This window comes from Thunnus maccoyii, chromosome 12, assembly GCF_910596095.1.
Source record: "Thunnus maccoyii chromosome 12, fThuMac1.1, whole genome shotgun sequence".
Lineage (NCBI taxonomy): Eukaryota > Metazoa > Chordata > Actinopteri > Scombriformes > Scombridae > Thunnus > Thunnus maccoyii.
The window spans coordinates 19,142,664-19,166,426 of record NC_056544.1 but is presented as its reverse complement, the minus strand read 5'-3'; the positions used below and the strand labels follow the sequence as shown (position 1 = coordinate 19,166,426).

Genomic DNA, 23,763 nt, shown 5'->3' with positions numbered 1-23,763 from the left:
TCTTTCAATAATAACTATATAGTAGAAAGAAAGTTGACTGACCCCAACATCCGCTGACTAAACGTAGAGTGGGTAAAATATTGTTCTCTGCTGTTTACCTCACACACTGGCTGCCCTTTAATCTCTAATCCCTCTCTTAGCCCTCAGACAACACAGGCCAAGGGACCCATTGTATGGAATTCCACGTCACTCTCCCAAGGTGTGTGATTAACCCTACTGTACATAAGAGTAAACACCACATCAAAGGCAGGAACGGAGGGTGTCTGCAGGTGACAGGTCAGCCGGAGGTGAGGGGTCAGTTGTAGGCTGGCAGAACAGCAGGCCTGAGCAGGAATGGAGAAATCATCCAGCGAGGAAAACCGGTTGTCTGAGTGGATGAGTAGAGGGAGAGTTTTTACCATTGACCCCCCTCCACCTCCGCTGAAATTAAATCGCTGCCCTTTACAACCAAATATTCCCACTGTGGCTGATGAAAAATGACCCAGCAACCACCGCTGCTGCTCATTACGAGATAAAGTAGACGAGACATACTCATAATGGGTTTGGTTGAGTAATCTGCAGGGTTGAGATAGACAGTAATGTTGAGATGCTGGCCTTGTGACATATTTGTTTAACTTGCAAGAGTCTCCACCACAGTATAATGTATATATGCACATTATAAAGTATGTAAACCTTATCCAATATCAATATGAATTGAACACTATAATGAATAGACTAACATAACTAGACATGTTACATGTGTTTTCTTTTCCCATAACACTCCTGCAAGTTTCATACAACTCCAGCTCTTCATTTCACATTTACATGTATGTCACGTGATTATTATGGTTTGTTACACCTTGGGTTTTATTTTTTTATAATGGTAAATAGAGTTCAATGCTCTGCAATTTAAAGGTGCAGTGTGTAGAATTTAGTGGCATCTAGCAGAACAGACTTGGCAGAAATGGAATATAATATTCATAAGTATGTTTTCATTAGTGTATAATCACCTGAAAATAAGAATCATCCCGTTTTTGTTTTCTTAGCATGAGCCCTTTATATCTACATAGGGAGCTGGTCTTCTTCCACGGAGCCCACCATGTTGCACCGCCATGTTCCTACAGAAACCCAGAAAGGACAAACCAAATACTGGTTCTAGAGATGGCCTTTTGCATTTTTTGCGAGTTACGCGGCCACCATAGATTCTCCTACACACTTGAAACGAGAGGGGAAGGGGGAGGGGGAGGGATATTCAGTTGGTTGCAATCTGCAGCCTCAGAGCTAGATGCCACTAAATCTTACACAATGGTCCTTTATGATAACATACGCAAATGGACAAAACACAAGGAAATGAAAGAAACAGCTTCCCCATTTTGATGACAAAAGACTGCATTTAGGAGGGAAAAGCTGCAAATAAGTAAAACACAAGAAAATTATGAAGCACAGTCACCAATTTGATAATATAAAAAATGCACTGCAGAAACCCTGGGGAAATTTCACAGTTTTAGCAATCATCAGAGCAGAGCAGTCAAGTTAAAGAGCAGTCAAGTTTTAAACAAAGCTCCAGACTAGCCAAATTTATATTGGAATAGAAAACAAAGGTGAACTACAAAATAGTTTAAAATTGTTGTGCACACAGTTTTTCCTGTTCAATGAGCGATTACTGGGGCACTCATTTTAAGTTTTACCTCCCCAAAAGTGGCTTAGATAATCTGGCTAAACTGTTGACTTGTTTAGAGCTTCTCTGATCATCTGACTGCTTGGGTTTCTTGCACTTTCAGGCTTTATTGTAATGATGGTGCAATGTTCCCAAATCTCAGTAATTACTGAGTTTAGTACAAAGTTATCATAATTCATGAATCCTCAAAATTCCAAAATGGCTACAATAACTGATTCAATTTGAATAATCTAGTAGACATGTTAGTCCAGTACTGTACCTCATTGCAACTGACAACTGAGCAAACTTTTGCTCATGAAGAGATGTGAGATGAAAAAAGCTTGTGAAGATTATTTTGTCACATGTACTGTATATTTTGGGTCTTTTTATTATCATTAATTTATACTTAAAGGGAAACGTTGGTATTTTTAAACTGGACCCTATTTTCCCATCTTTTTGTTACTAAGCTAACTAATTGGAACAACATTTTTTGAAATCAGTCCAGTATTGAGTGAGAGTGCTGCAGCCAGCAGCTGCGAAACGGGCTGTAACCCGTCAAACTTTTTTCTTTACCTTTCGCTTGATCCATTTGTTACTGTGTCCAACAAAGTCTCACTCAAGGAGAAGTCTGAAATCACACAAGAGTTGAGTTTTTGAAATGAGCTTAATATTCAGCCATGGCTTTGAAAATCTTTTAGATAACACTAGGCTATGCTTTCTGTACACCAACACAACAAACTCTTCCTGGCACTCCTCTCTTCAACTCTGTCATGGCTGAATATTTAGCTGATTTCGATAACAACTCAACTCTCACAAGATTTCATTCAGAACGAGACTTCTCCTTGAGCGAGATTTGGTTAGACGCAACAAACAGACTGGATCAAGCAAAAAGTAAAGAAAAATGTTTTTATTTCTCTGTCCTTTCCATAATGTTGTCGGACACTTATAATAACAATCTGAGCCTGTCAGTGGCAAAAACAAGCACTTTCAGTGGACGTACATTGACACGGCGCTATTGCCCTGTCAGATTACATTACAGCCCATTCCGCAGCTGCTGGCTGCAGCACTCTCGCTCAATACTGGACCAATTTCAAAATTGTTGTTCCCATTAGTCATTTAGTCACAAAAACATGGGAAAATAGAGGCCGTGTTGGAAATGCCCAAAAGTTTCCCTTTAAACAAGCATACATTTTTTATTATTTATCATCATTCTTATAACTATTCTTGTAACTAAAAAAGAAAAAAAATGTTAATGTAGTGTACAATACAAGCTATTGTATATTACAACAGTTCCATAAACTGTTATAAATATTATTTCCATGCAATCATCTTAACTTTCCATTGCTAGAATTAAATTTATTCCTGACATGCAAATAATCGCAGGTATTTTTAAATTCATAGTTGGGTGATAGGTATATTTAGCAGGTGTTGGCACCTATGTGGGGGTCAAGTTGTGAAGAGATGTTACTCTCCATAAACAGGAGGAGAGTCTGCACGAACACACACAAACACCCTCACACCTCTTCCCACCAACAGAGAATTTGCCACAAGACCACACAAACTGTATTTACCCCTTGCATTTCTCTGCATAAACACTGCTGCTATTAATTGAGCTCATGCTGTTTGTGTACTGCTCTGTGTTGCTAGTGTGGGTTTTGTTGAACAAAGAGATTTCAGATCCCTCCTCCTCCTCCTCCACCACCTCTTCCTCCTCCTCCTGCCGCTGCACTAATTGAGTGATTCAGAACAGGGCTCAGACACGCCGCCCCTGCGACTCTATCTGACTTGGATATTATCGGAGTGGCTGTCAGACGAGGGTCCAGAGCGGCTTGAGTGGAATGCAGCTTACAACTGTGGGCCAGCAACAGACCATCTACTGCAACTGCAGACCCTCAACCCCCCCTAAAACCCCCCAAACCTCAGGCCAATCAGTCAACAGGACCCCAGGGGCCATTTTCAAAAACAATCACTCTCTCTAAGTAGTCAAGAGGTGCCAGGGCTAATTATAAACAAACTATTGATGTTCGAGCAAAGGATTGTGCTAGACTGTGCCAGTGCAGTAAATGTTTGTGTGTGTGTGTGTGTGTGTGTGTGTGTGTGTCTGTGTGTGTGTGCGTGTGCATGTGTGTGGTGTGTGTGTGCATGTGCGTGTGTATGTGTGTGGTGTATGTGTGTGCGTGTGCGTGTGTTTGTTAGGGTCACAGGAAGGTTCTGCTTGACAGAGTGTTCAATTGGCCATTTAACAGACCTCACCCGAAGCGAATAATCCACGAAGACAGCTACAGGCTCCTAATAACAAGTGCTTGGGTTTATCTGAAATTAATAGCAAGAAACTGTAGCCTAAATAAGACTAAAATAATTGCCTAAGCCCTGATCTTCATTTTTGTCAGTTTTAAGAAAATTGAAAGCAACAATTTTGAATTTGAATGCACTCAATACTAAGGTCATTGAGGAATGAGAGAAAGTTTGTGTCATATGCACATATAGTAGTTGAGAGATACAATATAATAAACTTTTTTTCAACTACCATGAACAATTATCCTTAAATATGCAAATATTCCATAGATTAATATTAATATTAATACAACTGAAGCTGGAAATTATACAAAATATCCAGAAGTAACCATGAAAAATGTTGCATCATATGAATATTTGCCTTCTAACAACATTAGTCTACAGCCGTGCCAGCAGCTCTGCGAGGATGTACTATCGGGCAGTGGTGCTTTGAGCAACATGCTAACTCTAGCACGGCAACATGCTCGTCATGACAATGCTAACATGTTGGTTTTAAATAATTATATATTGTATGTTAACCAGTGTAGTTTAGCGTGTTAGCATGCAAATATTTTGTAATAGCACTAAACACAATGTAGCTGAGGCTGATGGGAGTGTCTTTAGTTTTGCAGGAATTTGATCATAAACTAAAGTATTGGACCAATCGATATTCTGACTTGATGATGATAGATGAAAAATTTAAGATCCCCTGAAGACATGTTTTAAAATTCTCTGCTTTGAATAATTCATAGTTCATTAACACTCCTTCTCCCTCAGTGAAAAATCCAGAATGTAATTATTTTTAGCAAATATTTTTCATTTCAAAAGCGTAACTGCTGGACACAAGATTCTCATTGTATTCTCAGTGTATGTGCACCAGAAGATTCAAGTTTCAACATCGCACTTGTTTAAGTTGAATACTGGACCACGATTGGCTCCAAACTCAGATTTAAGGTAACTATAGAGAAACTTTCCCTGTTCAGCAGATGAATGCGAAAACAAAACTCTGCACATACATCATTTTGCATAGTGAAGCTCAAACATCCAAGTGAAGTAGAAAGAGGAAAAAAAATTTGAGTAAAGGGGGATTTTAAAGAATCACCAAAGTTGTTACAATTTATCCTGTGGGGGCCATGGATGTTTGTATCAAATTACAAGGCAATCCATCAAATAGTTTTGGAGATACTCACTGAAATCCACAAATGTCGACCTCATGGTAGAGCTAGAGGAAAAGTCAGGAGATCAACAAAGTCATTAGGATACATCCTCTGGGAACTACAAAAATTTTGTGAAATATTGTGAGAGTCAGCAGATTGCCTTCTTGGGACCATGAATGTACAAAATTTCATGGCAATCCACCCAATAGTTGTTGAGATATTTCAGTGTGGACCAAAGTGGTGCAGCAACTGACTGACTGACAGACCAACATACTATGAGGAGCTATAAGTTACATTAAGAATATAAAAATGACTGCAAAAGACTTCAAGCTTAGGCTTAGCTCATTAACTGCAGGTTGACACTTCGTGAATCTGTTTTCATTGCTGAGCATTGTGGCTGTAGGCCACTTAAAAATAATGTATTTAAGTCTAAATCGTGCGATAAGAGTGCGCGCTGAGAGTCTGTGATGTGTGACGGAGACAGAGAGCAGAGCGACAGACGCTCTGCAGAGCCAGAGAGTTCCATCCTCCTCCGGTTAAAACAACAGCCTTTTCTGAGGAGCTATCGCACTATGACACATGGTCTGATCCAAGAGAGCCGTATTTATTTTGGTATGGGCTACATTTCTTTCCTTTAAGTAATGAATTAAGAAAACACATGGCCTGGCTCTCGGATGTGGAGATGTGTGGGAGAGAGCTGCACACACTGTCTCACTGCAAACGGGAAAGGAATGGAGTTGGGGGCGGCTGGGCGTGAAATATCCAAGGATGGGAGCGTTCCCCTCATCCTCTCATCCTCATCCTTTCATTTCTTGACCCCTAAAATGCTTTCACTCTGGTGAAGTCATGTTTTCAACCCTCTGTCCCAGAGAGACAGCCAAACTTGGGAGGACTGGATGAAGTGGGAGACGGAGAGTAGTGGAGTTCAAGGGAGTAAGGGGATGTCTTGAGAGCAGTCTGAAACACTTAATGGCAGAGAGAAGACAGCAACTACGTGCCTCTACACTATGTTTTACCATATGAATCTGTGAAGGCTGTGTCGTATGAGCTTGTGCGTGTCTTTACCCATGTTATATCAGTTAAGGTTGGTAACAGGTCAGCCAAAGAAATTTGGGTACAGCTCCCTCCCCTGCGCACTCTTCAACAGAACACCTTCTGCAGGGGGGTTAAATAAATGTTAGTGATGTGATAACCAGTCTGTTTATTGAGGGGCCTCTAGCAGGACATCTAGTAGGGCTGCTTGGGTTTCCTCTTTGATGATGTCATACTGCCAACACACCAAATGAGAAATCTCTTTTCCGAGGAATTATTCTGTACATCACCACATTTGGAAAAATATTTCTTCTTAAAAAACATATTTTTAAGACCTTTTACCTCTATGGCACTGTCCTAACAAAGAAATGATAAATTCAGGTCCACATTTGCGTTTTTAGACTCATGAAGGGTCGAGATTTGCACAAATACGTGCATAGTGACAATCTGACTGTAATTCAATACTTGATTTATTCTTAATTCGAGACCAGGATCCCCCTAATCTTGCCAAACATGTCATAAATCAGCAGGCCTGTTTCCTTCTTGTTTCAATTAACAAATTACTACAAGTACGTTTTTGTTTTCTTCAGACCTAGAAGAATTAGAGGAATTCAGCCACTTGAGGAACAATGTGAAACAAAAAAACCCCATTTTGGCTTATCTTTTGTCTACTTGGCATTACATTAATATAGCACCCAAATATAGCCACGTCAGAGCTCACTGATCTATCTGGAACAAAACTGGTAACTGGAAGTAAAATATTTTTTCTACAACCTGGGTTTTGGTCAGAATTTTGCATCGACTCACCACCATCATCGTAAAGAGCACAAGCACCCCCAAAAAAGAGCTCAGAAGGGCCAAAAAAATGAGCTTGAAACAAAAACGTTTTCATGCCCTTAATTTAGACCGTCTACACGAGTGCTCATTTTCAAAAGCGTGGTCATATGCCACTGTAAACAAACCAGCACTGTGCATGGATATGGTACATTGTGATAAGTGGATCATTTGGGTCAACCTTTAGAAACAGCTCTACAGGTTCTCATTGTCTATGGCCTCGCCGGACTCCTTTTTTTTAAAGCTGTTTTGCAGATGAAGACTCTTTCATGTTCTCTACAATGAGGCTTGTGAGAACAATACTATGTGTATGTAACCTATGAGTATATAGGTAAGCTTGGCTAGAACTGTGTCAGTACCACCCAGGTTGTAAAAAAAACAAAAAAAACAGTTTCCTTTAAGGAACCTGCTTTGTAATCATACTTCACACACAATAATAGAATATTTGTATGTGGAAAGGAGGAGAAAGAAATATATGAAATTGAATTCCTTATTCATGCAATTTAATTATAAACTTTAAGTCCCAAATAACCAAATTTTGCTAAAATCAGCTAAAATCATCAACGAATATCCTAAATATCCTTCCAGAAATGATTTCCAAACAGAAAGTGTGTATTTTTATGTGGCATATTCATATTCCATGATTTAGAATATACACTATTCATCATATCCTTCACATTCAAATATTTTATGTAAATTACACAAATAAACTCTAATGGGGTAAACAATTAAATCACTGATGTACTGTATGTAATTCTCTTTGATAGTGTTAGAGCAGACGCTCACAGTAGATCCACCTCCAACCTCACTGATCTGACACAAAAATACCACAGCAAAGAACAATAGAAAGTATTCACCTGACTCAGTTTATGAAAGAATTTGTCACTTCCCACTGTGCTCTATTCTTAAATTAGGCAAAACTCCAGATTTTTCTAAAGAAAACCTCCATGTTAAAATCCCCCTTTTAAAATGTTCCAGCCATGCTTTTGCGTCCACGTACGTCTTCACTTTCTCCTCCTTTTTCCTGTTTCCTAGTGAAAAACACAGGGTGAGGCCTGGAGGTGAGTTTCAGTTCAAAGTTGAAAAGGGCACAGCTGAAAAACACTGGCAGGTATTCAACAAGTGTGGTGCATTTATGATAACAGTCAAATTGACTTGGTGCTTTTGAACGCTGGCTATAGATTTAGAGTAACTAAAAAAAAGAAAACAGAAAAAGAGATATGGAGTGTGTCTGCTGTCAAGGTCAGTTTGTAGGTTTATGTGCAGACTCTTTTACTCAGCTTACGTGGCAGTAGAAAAGCTATACAGCAAAGTCGCACCAAACAGCACAACATCTGTGCATGCTATGTGGCCGGCCGGTTGAATTGTGCAGTGCAAGTGAAAGCTTGACCTCATAACTGCTTAGTGTTAATACAGCAGGAATTCACTGGAATTTTGTTTTCATAAATGAGGACAGGAAAGAGTAACAGTGGAGGCATAAATCAGGGATTTTTTTTTTTTCACTTTCCTCAGAATAAGTGACTGCATGAGTGTAATAATAAACATCTCAGGCAGAGATTGATGTTGGATGGGCCTGACTGAAGGCACGTAGTTGCTAATCCGTGAGCGGGCTGTGCCCACCTCGGGCACTGACTCTCCTCACAATTCCCACATTATTCGGGGCGAAGCAGGAAGAAATGACAGACATAATTTCCCTGTGATCAAACATTGTTGATCTGTGCATTAACACGACCGATGCAATCTGCGCTGGGCACAAAATAATTGAATGTGCTGAAATTGGGAACTATTTTGAGGTATTTCCTCTCTTTAGAGCAGCGGGGCAGATTGGCTTAATTAAGGAGGGAAAAACAGGAAGTTTTAAAGTCACGTCTATAATTAATTGGTCGCCTCAGCCAAAGGGTCTGCCTGGTCAGGGGAGCACAAGGAAGCAGCTCTGTTGTTGAGCTCAGTCACTGGGTTCACATAAGATTTCAGTCTATACTGTGGAAAAGGAAGAATACAGCAGTCTGTTTAAGACAGATGCTCTATAATATCAGCTTTGCTTTGTGGAAGAGGGCTTTATTACTTGACTACAAACATAAGTCATTTCAGGGCACATGCTGAAAGGACTTATTCTATTGTTTTACTTGGGAAGACAGTCTCAGGAAAACATTAAATAATGAGAAGGAAACAGCTCAATGCTGTTGTAGTAGGCAGACAAAAAAGTCATTTTCATATCAATTCCTACTGAAATATATTTGTTGTAACATAAAAAAAAAACACATAAAACAACATTGTCTAGACCACAGCCAGCGTGGTCTGTTACAGAACGTTGTAATAATAGCTTGCACTGCAATATTGTGGTCTGCTAGCAGGAAAAAATGCTAACAGATTAGCTCTATTGTGGTAGTGCTAGCTTGGCAACAGCCATGTGACACCTTGCACAGGTTGTAGTCACCAGAGAGTCTCTCATAAGCTTTGTTGGATGTTCACAAAGGACAGTTTGGGTTGTAATTTTACTAAATTTGACTATACTGGGAAAGTTTGTTTACAACCTGTAAGATCATGTGATGACTTGCCTTTGTTGTCTCGTTGGGTCTATTTTTAGCAGTATCGTTGTTTTCCCAGATGAACTTGGTGAGGACAATGTTATCATAATCAATAGAAAATAAAATTCAAAGTTGTAATAAACCACAGTTTTTCTTTAAGATTCTGGCTGTATATATTCAGTTTAAAATTAATATATAAAATACAACTCTGTCTTTTTAGAAATGGTAGTTGAAAAAAATCTAGTTTGACTATGGCTGGCGCGATTTTAATGAGGCTGTATCTTCTGTTTGGGAGCCTGCCATGCGTCAGCCTGTTATTTATTTAAGATGCTCATTTGGTTATCAGGAGTGTTCATAAGAGGTCTCAACGGGGCGCCGTCCAATCAGCAGTCAAGAGGAGCCTCACTGGACTCTTCTGTCAGCCTGCCTTCAGCATCCTGCAATTTATTCCCCGTCCTCACTATGTAGTGACTCTGCTGCTATCTTGAGCTCTAGATGAAAATTTATTACATTTCAAGACTTCAGTGGGCCAAATGGTGTTTACACAAGCATATCTGAGAGAGTGTGGGTCCTAAAGTCTGAGACACTGTGTTGCATTCTGGGTAGAATCAAGCCAAGGAGGGGCTGGTAAAAATCCCAGCAAACTTCATATTCCTCAGCTGACCCAAGTGACTAAAGCTATGACTCCATGATTCTCTAGAAGGCCGGAGAGCTGAACAACTGATACCAGTCAGGAGGGCACGGTTTCCCCCTACCTCTTCTTCCAAGTCAAACACAGACACACAAACACAAACATACATCATGAGGCATGGGAACCACCCCTCTCTGACTCGCTTTATTGTTCTGTCTCCTTCACACCACATCTGAAAAATGAAGATAACAGCAATGAAACAATCAAGAAAGATTCATAACAACTATTTTCACAAATCTTAATTCACATGGTTCGTTTTTCTCAGTTATGTCTGTGAGTCCTCTCAAAATCATGATTGACTTCTGATCATACATCACCAGGAGAGAATTTGCTCTCCCTGTCGAGGCAATGATCAGCATATTGCTTGTTGACATATGTTTAATTGATTAAAACAGGCCTGCTGTGATTTCACTGTGTTTTGTTTTTAAAGGCCGGGGTTCTGACAGAAATACTCCGGGAAGTATTGCATTTGGCGGCAATCTCAGGTTCCCATACGCGAGAGCGCTGAGCTTAATTCAAAACGCCTTGGACACAAGGCTGACTGTCTCCTAGTAGGAGAGGAGAGATAGTCATAACCTTGCTCTGAACTCCCAAGAATCTCAGCGTACTGCTTGGATCACGGCAGCAGAGAATACTTACACGAGTTACATGATTTAGTGGCTGCGTTTCAAAGCCCAGACCTCTTTCGGCAGAGAGCTTGGTAATGAAATAACTTTTCCATTAAAGAGTAACAGAGCTCAACCTGACAAAACTGGCAATGCATTGTCTAGAATTAGGAATTGATTTGATAGTCAAATTGTGCCGGGCCTGTCACATACATCTCATACTTCACACTGGGTGAGAAGAAACATTTCTACCGTTAAAAGGGAGTTTACTGGAGAATTGGCAAAACCAGAGAGCAACAACATAGTTTTAGTCAGAATATCAGCCACTTTTGCCATTTTGGTGTAATGTTAAATATCCATGTATTATTAATTTAATAATTTCCCTGAATACATTTTTTGCTCACAGATCAGAAATCACAAATCAATCAAGAAGTTAATTATGCTAACAGCGTGGCTCAGTCCGCCACTTTGGTCCAGACTGAAATATCTCAATGACTATTAGATGGATTGCCATGAAATTTTTGTACAGACATTCATGGTCCCCAGACAATGAATCTTAATGACTTTGGTGATCTCCTGATGTTTCCTCTAGCACCACCCTGAGGTTTAAATGTGTTGGTTGAGAGAAATGTCTCAACAACTACTGTAAGGATTGCAATGAAATGTGGTACAGACATTCACATAAGTCACATAATTTTAATTTCTCCAGTTGCCTTCTTTGGTTTATGATCAACTATCTGCAAAACTAATGACATTCCCATCAGCATCATAATTAGCTAAAGTGTGCATTCCAGCAAGCTAAACTGATGGTGAATGAGGTAAACATTATCTCTGCTAAACATCATCAAGTTAGCATTGTCATTGTGAGCATGTTAACATCTTGACATAGATGTCAAATGCTAAAAGTAGAGCCTCCCAGCTGCTGTCATGGCTATTGACTCGTAGTCTTATTAATAAATAGCCAAAGAACTTTAGCATGAGCAACATTAGTGAACACACAAGCAAAAGAGCACCACCCACACAAATTTAAAACCACATAAACAGAGAAGAAATCAAATGACAATAGGTTTCTGGGAAGTATACTAAAGGCAGAAGTAGGGGTTTTATGTTAGTTTTGTAAAAAAGTTTTTGTAAAATTGTTTTGTGTGATGTGAGAAGTCTCTTCCTCAATTTAATCATGGAAGGCAAATGGATCTAAATGTGACTTCTGGAATCCATTCGTTATGCTGTTGACGAAAAATCTGAATATTTTTGGTGGTTATCCACAAAACAGCACACATGTACACACTGCAGGTTGTCTGTCTAAAAGTAAAATGTATTCTACACATCTTGTTTTAGTCAACTTGTGTTAAGAATTCATCATAAAACAGAAAATGTCTTAGCACCTCACACTTAACCCAAATTTTTAGTCATCCGCCCTTCACAATGACCTAGCATGTTTGTGTGTGTTTCTGTATGCACAAGTACAAGTGTACATTATTCATTGCAGTAAGTTCCCAGTAGTCGGCACCTTTAGAAGGAACAACAGATTGAACAAACACAAAATGTGACTGGCTTTTTCACTGCTGTGCCAGGAATTAATCACAACATCTTTTTATTTGTCTTCAGTGTTTGCAGATCGGAGCACAACCTTATTTACTGAGCTCGCAGTACCAGATGCCAAAATATTCAATTACAGGAATTTTTTTTTTTAGTAATAATGGATGGACGACATATGGGCCGTTTTCTAAATTTCTTGTTATAGAAAATTTCAGTCTTAAATCAGCCATCCAGCCTTTTAAAGAGCTCCTTTGCTACTTTACTTTGTTAATCACTCAGCTGAATTCAGTGTCTTAATTCATATACAGTCTATATCAGATGTTGAAATCTGACTATGACTTTCTTTTGTGTTACTTTTACAGGTGAGAACCCTGTCAAATTTTGTTTAACATAAATGGTGACTTATATTCAAGTAAAATGCAAGCTAAACATTCAACTACCTCTATCAGCTTCATATTGTCAAGTGAGGTAAAGTGAGATTGTGATGTTTTGTGAGTGAGTGATGTTTTTAATACAATAAGGTATTTGTCATGGGAAAAAAAACATTCCAAACATCAGTCATTTGTGTTTTCTTGTAGGACTATATAGTAGTCCTTGATGTGTAGTGTCTGTTCTTGTATAGCTCTGATTGTCATGTGTGTTTGTCTGTTCTGTAACTCGGTTTAACTAGGTTTCTTTTCATTTATGCATCGTCCTACTATATGTGCTCTGATGTTGTTTTGTCTGCTTGTTTTGTTTGTCTTGTTTGTCAATTTTTATGGATAATATCAACCTGCCCAGGGACTGCAAATGAAAATGATCCTTTTGGCTAAATCTGACACATTTACATTATATTAATGTTGTGTGTTGTCCCTGTTTGATAAATAATGTAAAGTAAATAAAGTACATTTCCAACCACACATTAGATATTAGGCCCACATTTGATATTTAAGGTTGAATAGTTCCTTAATGTTGTGTCAAATTAAAGAGGGCAACAGGCACCATACGTGATGTGACGTTTTATTGATATCATGATATGTAGCTGATAGACTGTAGCATGATATACATTATATCAATCATCAAAATTAACTGAGAAGAAAAATAACCACACAGGAATGACTGGCTAATTCAGCAAATAACCTGACAAATCAAGATCACATTGACATAAAAATCATATAAAAATCCAACTTTTCCATAAAATAGCCTTTCTCATTAATCCACAACTCTGCCCACATACCCTAATACATCCACAGATATTAAAGGGATACTGATACATACTGATAGATAAGTGGATCAGCCTTAATGTGACCGATCCACATTAAGTATAGTTTCTGTATTTACATTTTTCATATGTTATTTTAAAAAATACCGTTTCTGTTTTAATGTCAGTATAAAATTCATTGTTTACACTGTAAGTTATATTATTCAGTCACAGCAGCTCATGACTATTAGTGCAACAGAAATCCCTGGTCTCATGTTATCTTTATATGAAAATTATTCTAATAAGTTGTACACAGTGAGGAACAGATTTTAAATTTTGGTGAAACAGGGCACTGGTATCAGATCAATGTTGGAATTGTTATCTGGTGTTAAAAAGTAGGACAGTAGAGTAATTTACATCATATATAATTTATTACTAACAGTTGAATTTTATGAAAAAGCATCAAATCTAATCAATGATTTGAATAATAAACTGTCATCTCAAAACATTTCCTCCATTCTAACAGCTATCTGAGAGTTTAAAAAGGTGTAACCTGGTACGTGACAGCTTTTCAGCTTGACCATTTGTTTCCATAAAACTGGTTCAGCTTCTGATTCATCGTCAGGTTAAAGGTTCGTAAGTTGTCAAGGAACTTTTCCTTTTCCCACATAACAAGTGCTTTGTCATTTTGTCCTTTCCTCCACTTCAAACCTTCAATCACATCTCCGCCATTAGGTCCCATTCAGTATACAACTTCCTGGCATTCCTTACAATACACACACACACACACACACACACACACACACACACACTCACACACACACACTCTCACACACACACACACACACTCATTTACACTCAGAGTCAGGCTGAGAACTTGTGTCCCACCCGGTGATTTTCACTCTTCTCCACCAGAAGTGTCATTCTCTCCAACACCCAACCTTCCCTGAACACACTCCCATGGTTTCTATGATTACTAAATCTAACTATACATAGCAATATGATGTCATCACTACACTGAGTGGAGCCAAGCATTTCATATGATTTCAGTTTTAACAACAGTGTCCTTACTGCTGTTTTATTATTAGAGAGAGAGGAGTTACACTACTACTTATTATTTTGAACTGAACTTTGCCCTTGCGTGTAACTTCCTGTGAGTAAGACTATTAGAGTTTATGACAGGGGTGGAGGAGGTGCTTTTATTCTTTCCTATACAGTTATGGATATGTTTGCTAAACTGAGAAGGTGAAACACTCTGAGGACAAAGCTTTGAAAGCACAGTTTGGCTTTCTATGAAACTGACAAGGCAAATAAATCAAAGAATAATAATCCAGAACGATAAAACGTTACACACACAAAAACTCTTAACTTTCCATTAGTGAAATCTTTTGATGGTACTCCAAATCTAAAAAGTCTCCACAAGCAGGACTGGCTATCATGTTTTTAAATGTTTTTTTCTCCCAGAATGTGCCCCCGTGTCTGTCGAGGAAACCCAAAAGGGCTGAGTCAGAGATCCCATCTCTTCCGGAGGCAGGGCCAGCGGTGTTCTCCTTTGAAAGGAAGCATGGAAAGATCAACGGGCATCTCCTGAGGGAGCCGCTAGGCTATACTATGCTGCTGCCCCATGGTCAAACAGCCCTGGGGCCTGTAGTCTGCTGCTGTTGCTGCTGCTGCTGCTGCTGCTGCTGCTGCCGAGCTAGTCTGTGTTGTTTACTTTTAGAGGACTTTCAACCCTGCACAGCCATCAAGATCTCTGTATGCTCCCTCTTTCTCTGCTCTGTCTGTCTCTATCTCTTTCCCCCTTTTTCCAGCTTTTGATCACCTATCCCATTCTGCAACTCTATGACTAACATCACTAACCCTCCCTTTCCATCACTCTCACAGATAATAACTGTAAAGCTTGTCATTTGCATCCCTTTGTGCGAACGTGGTTGTTGATGTGACCCTCACCTCGGCACACATCTATCCAGATGAGAGCGCAGGGAGGATTTCTGCAATGTTGTGTTTATATTTCCTCCCTCGCTGCACCATGGATACCAGTCAGACAGTGCCAAGGTAGGACCACCTCATAAATTCAGCAAGCTATAAATATTTGCTCATGTTTTGAGTTCAACACTAGTTTGCATTTACATATCTAAAGGTGGTTTTGTGATTTATCCACTTGGAAGCTCAAGGACTTGTGCCCGGTGGTCTTTTTTTGTCAAATTGGTTTTTACATACCAACCAGCAGCAAATGAGCACACACCAAATGTTTCCATTTCACTACTGACACTAAAAAACGAAAAAATAAAGAGTTTGTGGCTGCATCTTTCCAATCAAATGTCAAAAAAATTATTGATCATCTGCTAAAGAAAGAGAAAGAAATGCAATAACAACGCTCATCTCGAAACCGTTGATGTGGCTGTTGTGCAGTGTGGCGCATTCCTCAACACTCAATAAACTCAGTTAAATCAATATGTCAAAGAGCAGACAGATAACGCTAAGCCCAGACATAAATCGTAACCATCTCCAAAATCTTTTCATGTGGTATTACTCATAGGCCATATTCGCTTAAGTACAGTAAACATTGTGACAGGTACTTTGAGCTGCTGGTTCAAGAGGACACAGGAAAGTGGATTGTGCTTTGAGCCTTTGTGGGGCCGGCAGAAAAGAAAAACTCTTAAGTAGAAAAAGCTGTCAGAAAGAGTAAAGGCTTGCTTTAATGAAACATAAGCAGAAGCAAACCACCCAGAAAAAGCATCATTTTTTTTCTTGATTCGAGATGCAGTATTTTGATTATTTGATTTTTTTTTTTTCCTTCATGTTCTTCCCTCACAGCCATTAAAACATCTGAGGACACAAAGTGATTCAGTCTTTGTTCGGCCAGAAGAATGGGGAGGTAAGGCTGTGATTGCCACATGCAGAAATATGCCTGAGTAATATTACCATTATGCAAGATCATCAGTTCTTACCACAACCTCAAACATACTGATGTTCTTTCTTTAAAACACAGGGTAACTGTAAATTCATTTGCATCACCAGGACAATTTATTGGACTGCATTTAAATAAAAATAATTTCTTATAATGTTTCAGGAAAAAAAACAAACAATAAAAGTATTCAAACAAAACAATGCTAAAATAAACATGATATTTCCAAAAAAAATAAATAAAAGTCCAGAAGAATGAATCACATGCCCCCCCCCCCCCCCCCCCTTTTTTTTTGGATGAAGCATGTTATAAGCATTTACCCTTTATTATATTTTTTTTTTTGTAGCAAAGTTTCACATGTAACTCTGTGAAGCCCAGAATTGTTTTGTGGTCTGAAATGTTTTCTTGCAAAGAGACTCCACCCACACCTCTTGCGGCAGCGCATGGAGACGTACAGTGTGAAGAATCAAACACACCACTCAAATTTTTACACTATTCATTCAGCTGTGAATTCAGATCGTCACCAAGATGAGGGGTTACATTGTGATGGGAGAAAAAAGAAAAGTATTGGGATTGGTTTGGTTTCAATTGTCCACTTTAATGCCTCATCATGTTAAACTACTGGGCCATTACACTCCCTTTAATCCTTACATGGATTAGTCAAAAGTCATCAACGCAACATGTATTTGTTCAGAGGTGACCTCACGCTTCCCTTTGCTCTAATTTTAGTGTTAAAATGATGAAACAGAATACGTGCAGTGTGAAAGGTTAATAGTCAGTCAGGTAAAGCAGCCAACAGTCTTCTTTCGCAGTTTATGTCTTGTAACATAAAGGTCAGTATGTGTAGGCCCACAGCTATTCTGGGTGTGCTTTGTTCAAACAAGCCATTGAACTGCTTTACGTGTAAAAGAGTTTTTGTAGCTCCGCTTAGGGTCCACCATCATGTTGAGAATAGTACCTTAAAGGACGGGTTCACACTTTTTCAAGTCTGTCCTAAAACAACAGTCATGTGCCCAAATGAACACTGACACATTTTTTTTTTCTTGTTGTAATCATTCCTACTGTTCATACTTACTGGTCATTAGAAGATCTTTTCATAATGCACTTTCCATGTAAGTTTATTTGGAGCTCATATGAGGCTTCAGTGATCCAAATTAAAGTCAAAAATTTTCAAAGTTAGTGTTTTTAGTGCCAAATTCCCTATTTTGGTGTGATCCTCCCACTGTAGTTCAACAGAAAAACACTGTCTGATGAAACGCAGAGGGATTTTTTTAAAAAATAAACACTAACTGAGGATGATATCCTCTTTGCTTTACTGAGATAAATGAACCCTCATATTATCTTAAGATAAACTTTTGAGTGGATTTTTTCTCAAAGCAAGGACTGTTAATTTTGTCCCCCATCACTTACACTGTAAGCACATTTAGAGGCGATCTTCTGATGGTCAGTATGATCAGGACGAATGATTACAGCGAGCAAAACCTTTTTCACTGTTCATTTCGGCACCTGACTGTTGTTTTAAGACAGACTTGAAAAATTGTGAACCTCTCCTTTAATGTTACCCAACAGCTGACAATGTTTTAATTTAATTAGTCTGAAAGAGTTGATTATTTGCATTTTTTTTTTTGTAAATAATTAAACAAAAACATTAGATGACATAGTCATTGATACCCTGTTTAAACCAAACTAGTTTCAGTCAAATACAGTAAGAGCTTTCAGTGGAAAACATGTGCAGATTCAACACTACTGTACTACTTAAAAACAACCACTTAAAAAGAAAAAAATTAGAAAAGAAGACATCAGAATGGTTTAACTTCTACTCTATATTGATATCTTTATTAACAATCATAGCCATGTTTTCAACAATGGAAGATTTATAAATATTTTTTTTTCTTTTGATTCATAAAAGTTGTCTTGGCACTTGTGGCATGATTCCAGTTGTGGAAAGAAAAAAAAACAAAAATCTTAAAGTCCTTATAGAATATAGCGCTTTATGAAGCACCGGGATCCAATCAACAGCTTTTTCTTCAGAGAGGAAATCCATTATGTACACGATGGCTTTCTTTTGAGAACCAACATCTGGTTCTGTGCCATGGATGGGAGAGATATCGAGTGCATGACAGGTCCAGAAACCATCCACAGCCCGGCCACCTGATTGATCATCTGGCCTCGTCCCAGGAGTTTCCCTTTGTGTTTTTTTAAGGCAACAAGATCCCCCACACCAATCTGAAACCCAGATATTCCACACTCGGTTCAAGCTTGCAGTGTGACTGAAGGTCACCCTTCTTTTCCCTCTGACTGTCTGACTCTTCTTGCATCAGCTGTGAGGAAGGAAACAAACACTGCCCCGAATACTTCCACACTATATACATCCAGACAGAGGGTCCAGGGAAATGCTGTCCTCTCAAAGATTTAGATGTTCAAGCTAAAGCCATGGGGCACCAGGCTTCACCCCTCACTGAAGCTACATCTGAAGGCTGGGACAGACCCACGCTGGTGTACAGGCCATCCTGTCCCGGGTACTTCACCGCAGATCCAGAGCCTGTTCCCTCCCCCGAGCTAGACAGCACAGATGAACTGACCTGCAGCACCAGAGGACAGATTATTAGTCTCAAACTGTGATTGCAAAGCATAACATTGCTTGTGTACTGTAAAATAAGCCTTATTTGGAATGTGATTCACAGTTGATGTTGGGACTAGGATGCCACTTGCATTACACAGCTGGAAAAAGCACCACATCCTGAGCAATGTGAAACTCGTTTTACTGTGATATATTATGGTGACACATTCCTCATTATAGCAACAGTCATAATCACAGAGCATCGGTCAGCCATTGTGAGGTATTTTTAGCAAAAAAATCTGCTGTAGCAAAGGCTACATGAGGTAATACAATGAGAATACATTGTGTTCACATGTAAAAAAGAGGTACGAGAATTGTTTTTTCAAATTATAAATGCTCACATTTTTTTATATTTATGTGTGCCAAATTAGACAAATGTATAGGCTAAGCTGAATGTATTTGATGCTCTAATTCAAATGGAGCAGGAGTCATTTTAAGGTTTTCTTACCCCTGACACCTGCGCGGAGGGAGAGCTGGTTTTCGAGCAGTCCTCAGAGTTGGATGAAGAGGTGGACGTGGGAGTCATAGAGACAGCGTTGTTATTTCCTTTGAAAATATATGAAAGAGGCTGTTGAGATATTATCCTAAAAGCAACATTGTGATTGTGAGTAATTAATCACACTTATAGCTGCAGTAACTCACCAGAGGACCCCTTCGTTTTATTCAAGGTTTTCGGTTTTCTTTTTCTTGTCTGGATTCCCTCTTTCTTCATGGCGAGCGGCCGAGGTACCTGCAGATAATTGAATCATTTTTAGTGATGTTCCGATTAATTGAAATGAGAATTTAATTTGAATGCAAAATGATATGAATATTTGGACTCACCCCGTGTAATTTTGTGTAGAGTCCGCATGCGTTACACACCGGCTCTCCCTCCGCGTTTCTGCGCCACAAAGTGGTCGTGCTGGTTTGACAGTTAGCGCAGGACAGGCCGATCCTTCTGGACGTTGACTGGTGACAGATGTATCATAAAATTAATCATTATAATCAGAATATAAATGGAGCACATGTCTGTCAAGCCGACGTGACTTGGAATATTTGTCTTTAATCTCTGTTTCTTTGTTTTTATGTTTTGTTTGAAATGAAAGACACACTCCACTAATTTAATCTTAATCCGGCCATTCACACCCTATTTCCTATCAATAACACATTCCCTATTATGATGTCCATTTAACTGCCATTTACGCACGGCTTATTTAAAACAGGATGTTAATTTTCATGGGGTCAATACGTGACATCAGATTTCCCAGTAAAAAAAAATAAAAGAACTGTGCGTAATGCTGAGCGTAATGGCACCAGGAAAAGATTTACTCTCATTGTCAGTTCACTCCACAGTCATACAGTGACAGCAATGAGGTGAATGATTAATTAGGTGAGTGAACGCCCTCCATTAAGTGATGGTTCTGGTCCAATTAAATCAGAGCCATCAATTCACTTAAAACCAAACTGTAAGAAATTGACTGAATCTAAAAGTCTTCTTCGCCACCAACATTTCCAAACCTGTATCCACTTAATTTATATGACTGTTGACTAATAAGTTATTATTATTATTATTGATCATTGTGCTGAGTAATTGGACGTACGTGTCACCATTTTGCACGGAAAAGCACTGATCCTAATCGTTAATGTGATATGATACAAATATATTTCTGCACATTTTGCAGCATTAATCACAGACATGATCAAACAAAAATATTGTTAAAAATAAAATGTGAAAGTGATAAATGGCCTGAGGGTCAGCTCTTTTTGTGTAAGCATTGAGTACTATGAATAAAGTCAGTGATAGCCTCTCCAGCCTGTCGTTTGAAATAATTAGGCAGGAAAGTGAGCGGTTAAGTGGTCCCCTGCTTACCGTCCGTTTCTGTGGTTTAATTAATGGTCGGCTCAGCCCATTCATTTTGCTGTAAAGGCCGCAGGCGTTGCAGAGAAAGTGGCCCGTGCCGTCGCGCCTCCAGAGCGGCGTGGAGATGGAGCCGCAGTTGACGCACTCTCTGCTCTCCGCCATGTCGTCCAGAATATCTGAAACTGAAAAGAAAAAGTGAACAATCAGCCAAACGCACCACTTTTAAACATGAAAACAGCCATAAGGGAGTTTGTTTCAGAGGACATTGATGTGTCAGGTGAAGCTGATCGAACAGATACACAGATTTAATGTAATAAAATATGATTTAAAGAGTACAGACAGTCCGTTAAATTAAAATGGAGAATTATAAACCTGATACTTTCAGTATCTTCATACTTTTGTGAAATGTTTATGACAATTTATATTTTTAAAGTTTGACATATTTAGGGCAGTTAGGCCTGCTTGCGCACACAAATAGGCCGAATTTTTTTAGAGGAATGACACACACGGTCTCTCGGGCAAAATAAATCATAATTTTAGAATATTTCTATGGTAGCCTACTTTATTTTTAAATCCTTTTAAAAAACAACTTTTTAGCTCTGACCTCAACAGGGAGATCATGTTCTGGAGCTTCAGTGGAAGCTGGCCTTTAATCATTATACCTCCACCCTAGACGGTGAGACTATTACGTTGCAGTTTTTCTTACCTCCATTTGGTCCTCGAAGCAAGGGCGCACCTCTGGTCTGCAAGGTGTGCAGCATCGTGTTATCAAAAGGTCCCCCGGTCCAAGGCGAGGGCAGCTGGGACAGCTGTGGCGCCACATAAGGAGAGTATGGACTCGGGTAGGCCCCGTTTAGGGGCCGAGAGAGGCCGTACTGGTCTCTGCTGCTCACATTCAGCGTGTTACTGTAGCCGGTGTCCCTGGGCGTCCCGTTATTCATGGGCGGGCTTGGAGGGTAGTGGAACCGGCTGGAGGTGTGCGGGCTCCCGGTGCTGTACGAAGGGCTCTCCGGGGTGGACTGCGACCAGACCGAGTGGCTGGAGACGCCGTGGCTTGGCTGCGCAGAGCCGCTGGCTTGCAGATAAGAGAGGCTGGGTATCATGGAGCCCACCCGGGAGCTGGGCACATACACGGGAGAGTTGGGGTTGGAGTGCATATAACCGCCAGAGGAGGAATCATATCCAGTCTGGCTCTGGGCTGCGGCGATGGCCAGTGTTTGGTACATGTCGGACGGGTCCACCAGTAAGCTCGCCTTGTGCGCCCCGCTGGAGAGGACGAGTTTGCTGCCCTGGTCTAAATCCGTAAACAGCGGGATGTCCTCGGTGGTCAGGGTGTTGTTATGGTGTCCGAAGTGAACGTAGGAGTGTAGTGATCTGCCGTCGGAGCGGCGGTGCCCCAGTGCGTCAAGGTCGCTCGGAGGCGCCGGTGTCCTCAGCTCATCCGGGGTGGGACCGTCCCTCCTGCTGTCACCGGGCAGGTAGGTCTGTTCAGCCGGTGACCCTGGGCTGCTGGATACTTCTCGCTTCACCATGGACCAGCTGTTTTCGCCCAGGTCCATCCAGGAGCACTTTCCATACACCGTAGGGGTTAATAAAAATAGTTAGGGAGTAGTCTACCCTGAAACAAAAAGATTGGGAACCGTTAGGTTAATATAAAACCAGAGGGAAATGACTTTTACTCGTGTGGCGCAAAGTTGTGGACACCAAAACATCTCAATAGAAACTCACCAAGTTCTTAGAAAAACGCAAACCCACCACTGATGTACCGCTTGTTTTCATCTTTAAACGCGCAGCTTATATTTGTATAATAAAAACACTGATCAACTATGAAGCTAATTATGAATTTCACGGCTTGTATCATCTCTTAACTCCAATAAAACGCATCCAAACTACAGTGACTGCCATACTCCCATCAAGCGCTCTTAAGAGGCACTGAATCCATCCGTGTCAAATCCCTGTCCTCCCACACACACACACACACACACACACACACACACACACACATACACACACATACACACGCACACACACACACACACGCATGCACAACAGATAGGAAACAAAACGCAATATGTCTTCACAGCAAAAGAGATAACCGTTTGATAAGACCCAAAACAGATAAGGGCCGAGAGGCAGGCTGGAGCGATAAAACAATAATACCCCGAAATGATGATTTAGATCCTGCTGCGCACACCGCCAGATGTTCATAGCAGCTGTGTGTGCCACGAGAAAGAGGAAAAAGACAGCGAGTGAGGGGTAAAAAAAAGAAGAGACATGAGACGCTTTTCATTACATACCTGTTAGTTAGTTGTGTGCCATAAGTCGCACGCAAAGTCCGCAATAGTGAGCCGCTGCTTCTCCTGGAAGTCTAAATGGGAAACGTTGCTGCGCTCTGACGAGGTTTATGAGAGGAGGCGCTTCTGGTGGCTGCGGCTGAAGGAGGCGGACCAATCATGTGGAGCGTGAGCGGCTGGAAACACGATGGGGGTGCCAGCCTATGACCTCCTCCAATCAATCACAACGCAGAGAGAAACGGAGAGAAAGATCCCGGCTGAAAACTCTTACAACACTTTGAAAATGCAATCATGTTTCAGAAGGTTTTTAATCAAGCTTAGTTTGGACAGAGATGGAGCTCCGCCTCTCTCAGCTGTCAAATGTTGTAATTCCTGATTAATTACTCATAATAATTCTCGTGAGTCTGAGTACTTTACTAGATTTATATGTGTATTTTATTTTATAATATTGTGCTGTTTTGGTTGATAACGCCGGATTGAAAGTCACTAACATTTAAAACCTGCTGTGACAATGGTGGAATACTACAAATAACACTATTTAACTTCAATATTGAGGTACTTATACTTTACTCGAGTGCTCCCATTTTATTTTATAGCCTACTTATACTGAACTACATTACAGAGG

The 23,763-nt window shown here is 40.0% G+C and overlaps 1 protein-coding gene and 1 long non-coding RNA gene across 3 annotated transcripts in view; one reads left to right on the top strand and one right to left on the bottom strand.

Moving 5' to 3' along the window:
• LOC121908266 overlaps nucleotides 1–16,588 on the top strand; it is a 48,298-nt gene extending 31,710 nt beyond the window's left edge. Inside the window, exons 2-3 of the long non-coding RNA XR_006099207.1 lie at nucleotides 141–199; nucleotides 14,941–16,588. This is a non-coding gene — a long non-coding RNA (uncharacterized LOC121908266). The remainder of the gene's footprint in view (nucleotides 1–140; nucleotides 200–14,940) is intronic.
• Nucleotides 16,589–18,192: 1,604 nt separating this feature from the next.
• Nucleotides 18,193–23,397, bottom strand: gata6 (GATA binding protein 6). 2 transcript variants are annotated; one of them, XM_042429819.1, is made up of 7 exons: nucleotides 23,142–23,397; nucleotides 21,551–22,462; nucleotides 20,854–21,026; nucleotides 19,827–19,952; nucleotides 19,647–19,734; nucleotides 19,453–19,550; nucleotides 18,193–18,966 (listed from the first exon to the last, which is right to left on the bottom strand). In XM_042429819.1, the coding sequence occupies exons 2-7, from the start codon at nucleotides 22,401–22,403 to the stop codon at nucleotides 18,805–18,807; spliced, it is 1,500 nt and encodes a 499-aa protein (XP_042285753.1). In that variant the 5' UTR covers nucleotides 22,404–22,462; nucleotides 23,142–23,397; the 3' UTR covers nucleotides 18,193–18,804. The 2 variants fall into 2 exon arrangements, with proteins under 2 accessions (XP_042285753.1, XP_042285754.1); XM_042429820.1 differs by lacking the exon at nucleotides 23,142–23,397 and adding an exon at nucleotides 22,573–22,763.
• Between the last annotated feature and the right edge of the window lie 366 nt (nucleotides 23,398–23,763).

What these genes read in the sequence shown, in the direction of transcription:
- gata6 (XM_042429819.1), bottom strand. Translation starts at nt 22,403, where the DNA reads ATGGACCTGGGCGAAAACAGCTGGTCCATGGTGAAGCGAGAAGTATCC. An exon ending in TCTACACAAAATTACACGGG is followed by an intron (nt 19,735 to 19,826) that starts GTGAGTCCAAAT and finishes AATTATCTGCAG; the next exon opens with GTACCTCGGCCGCTCGCCAT. An exon ending in CCTCCGCGCAGGTGTCAGGG is followed by an intron (nt 18,967 to 19,452) that starts GTAAGAAAACCT and finishes CTGGTGCTGCAG; the next exon opens with GTCAGTTCATCTGTGCTGTC.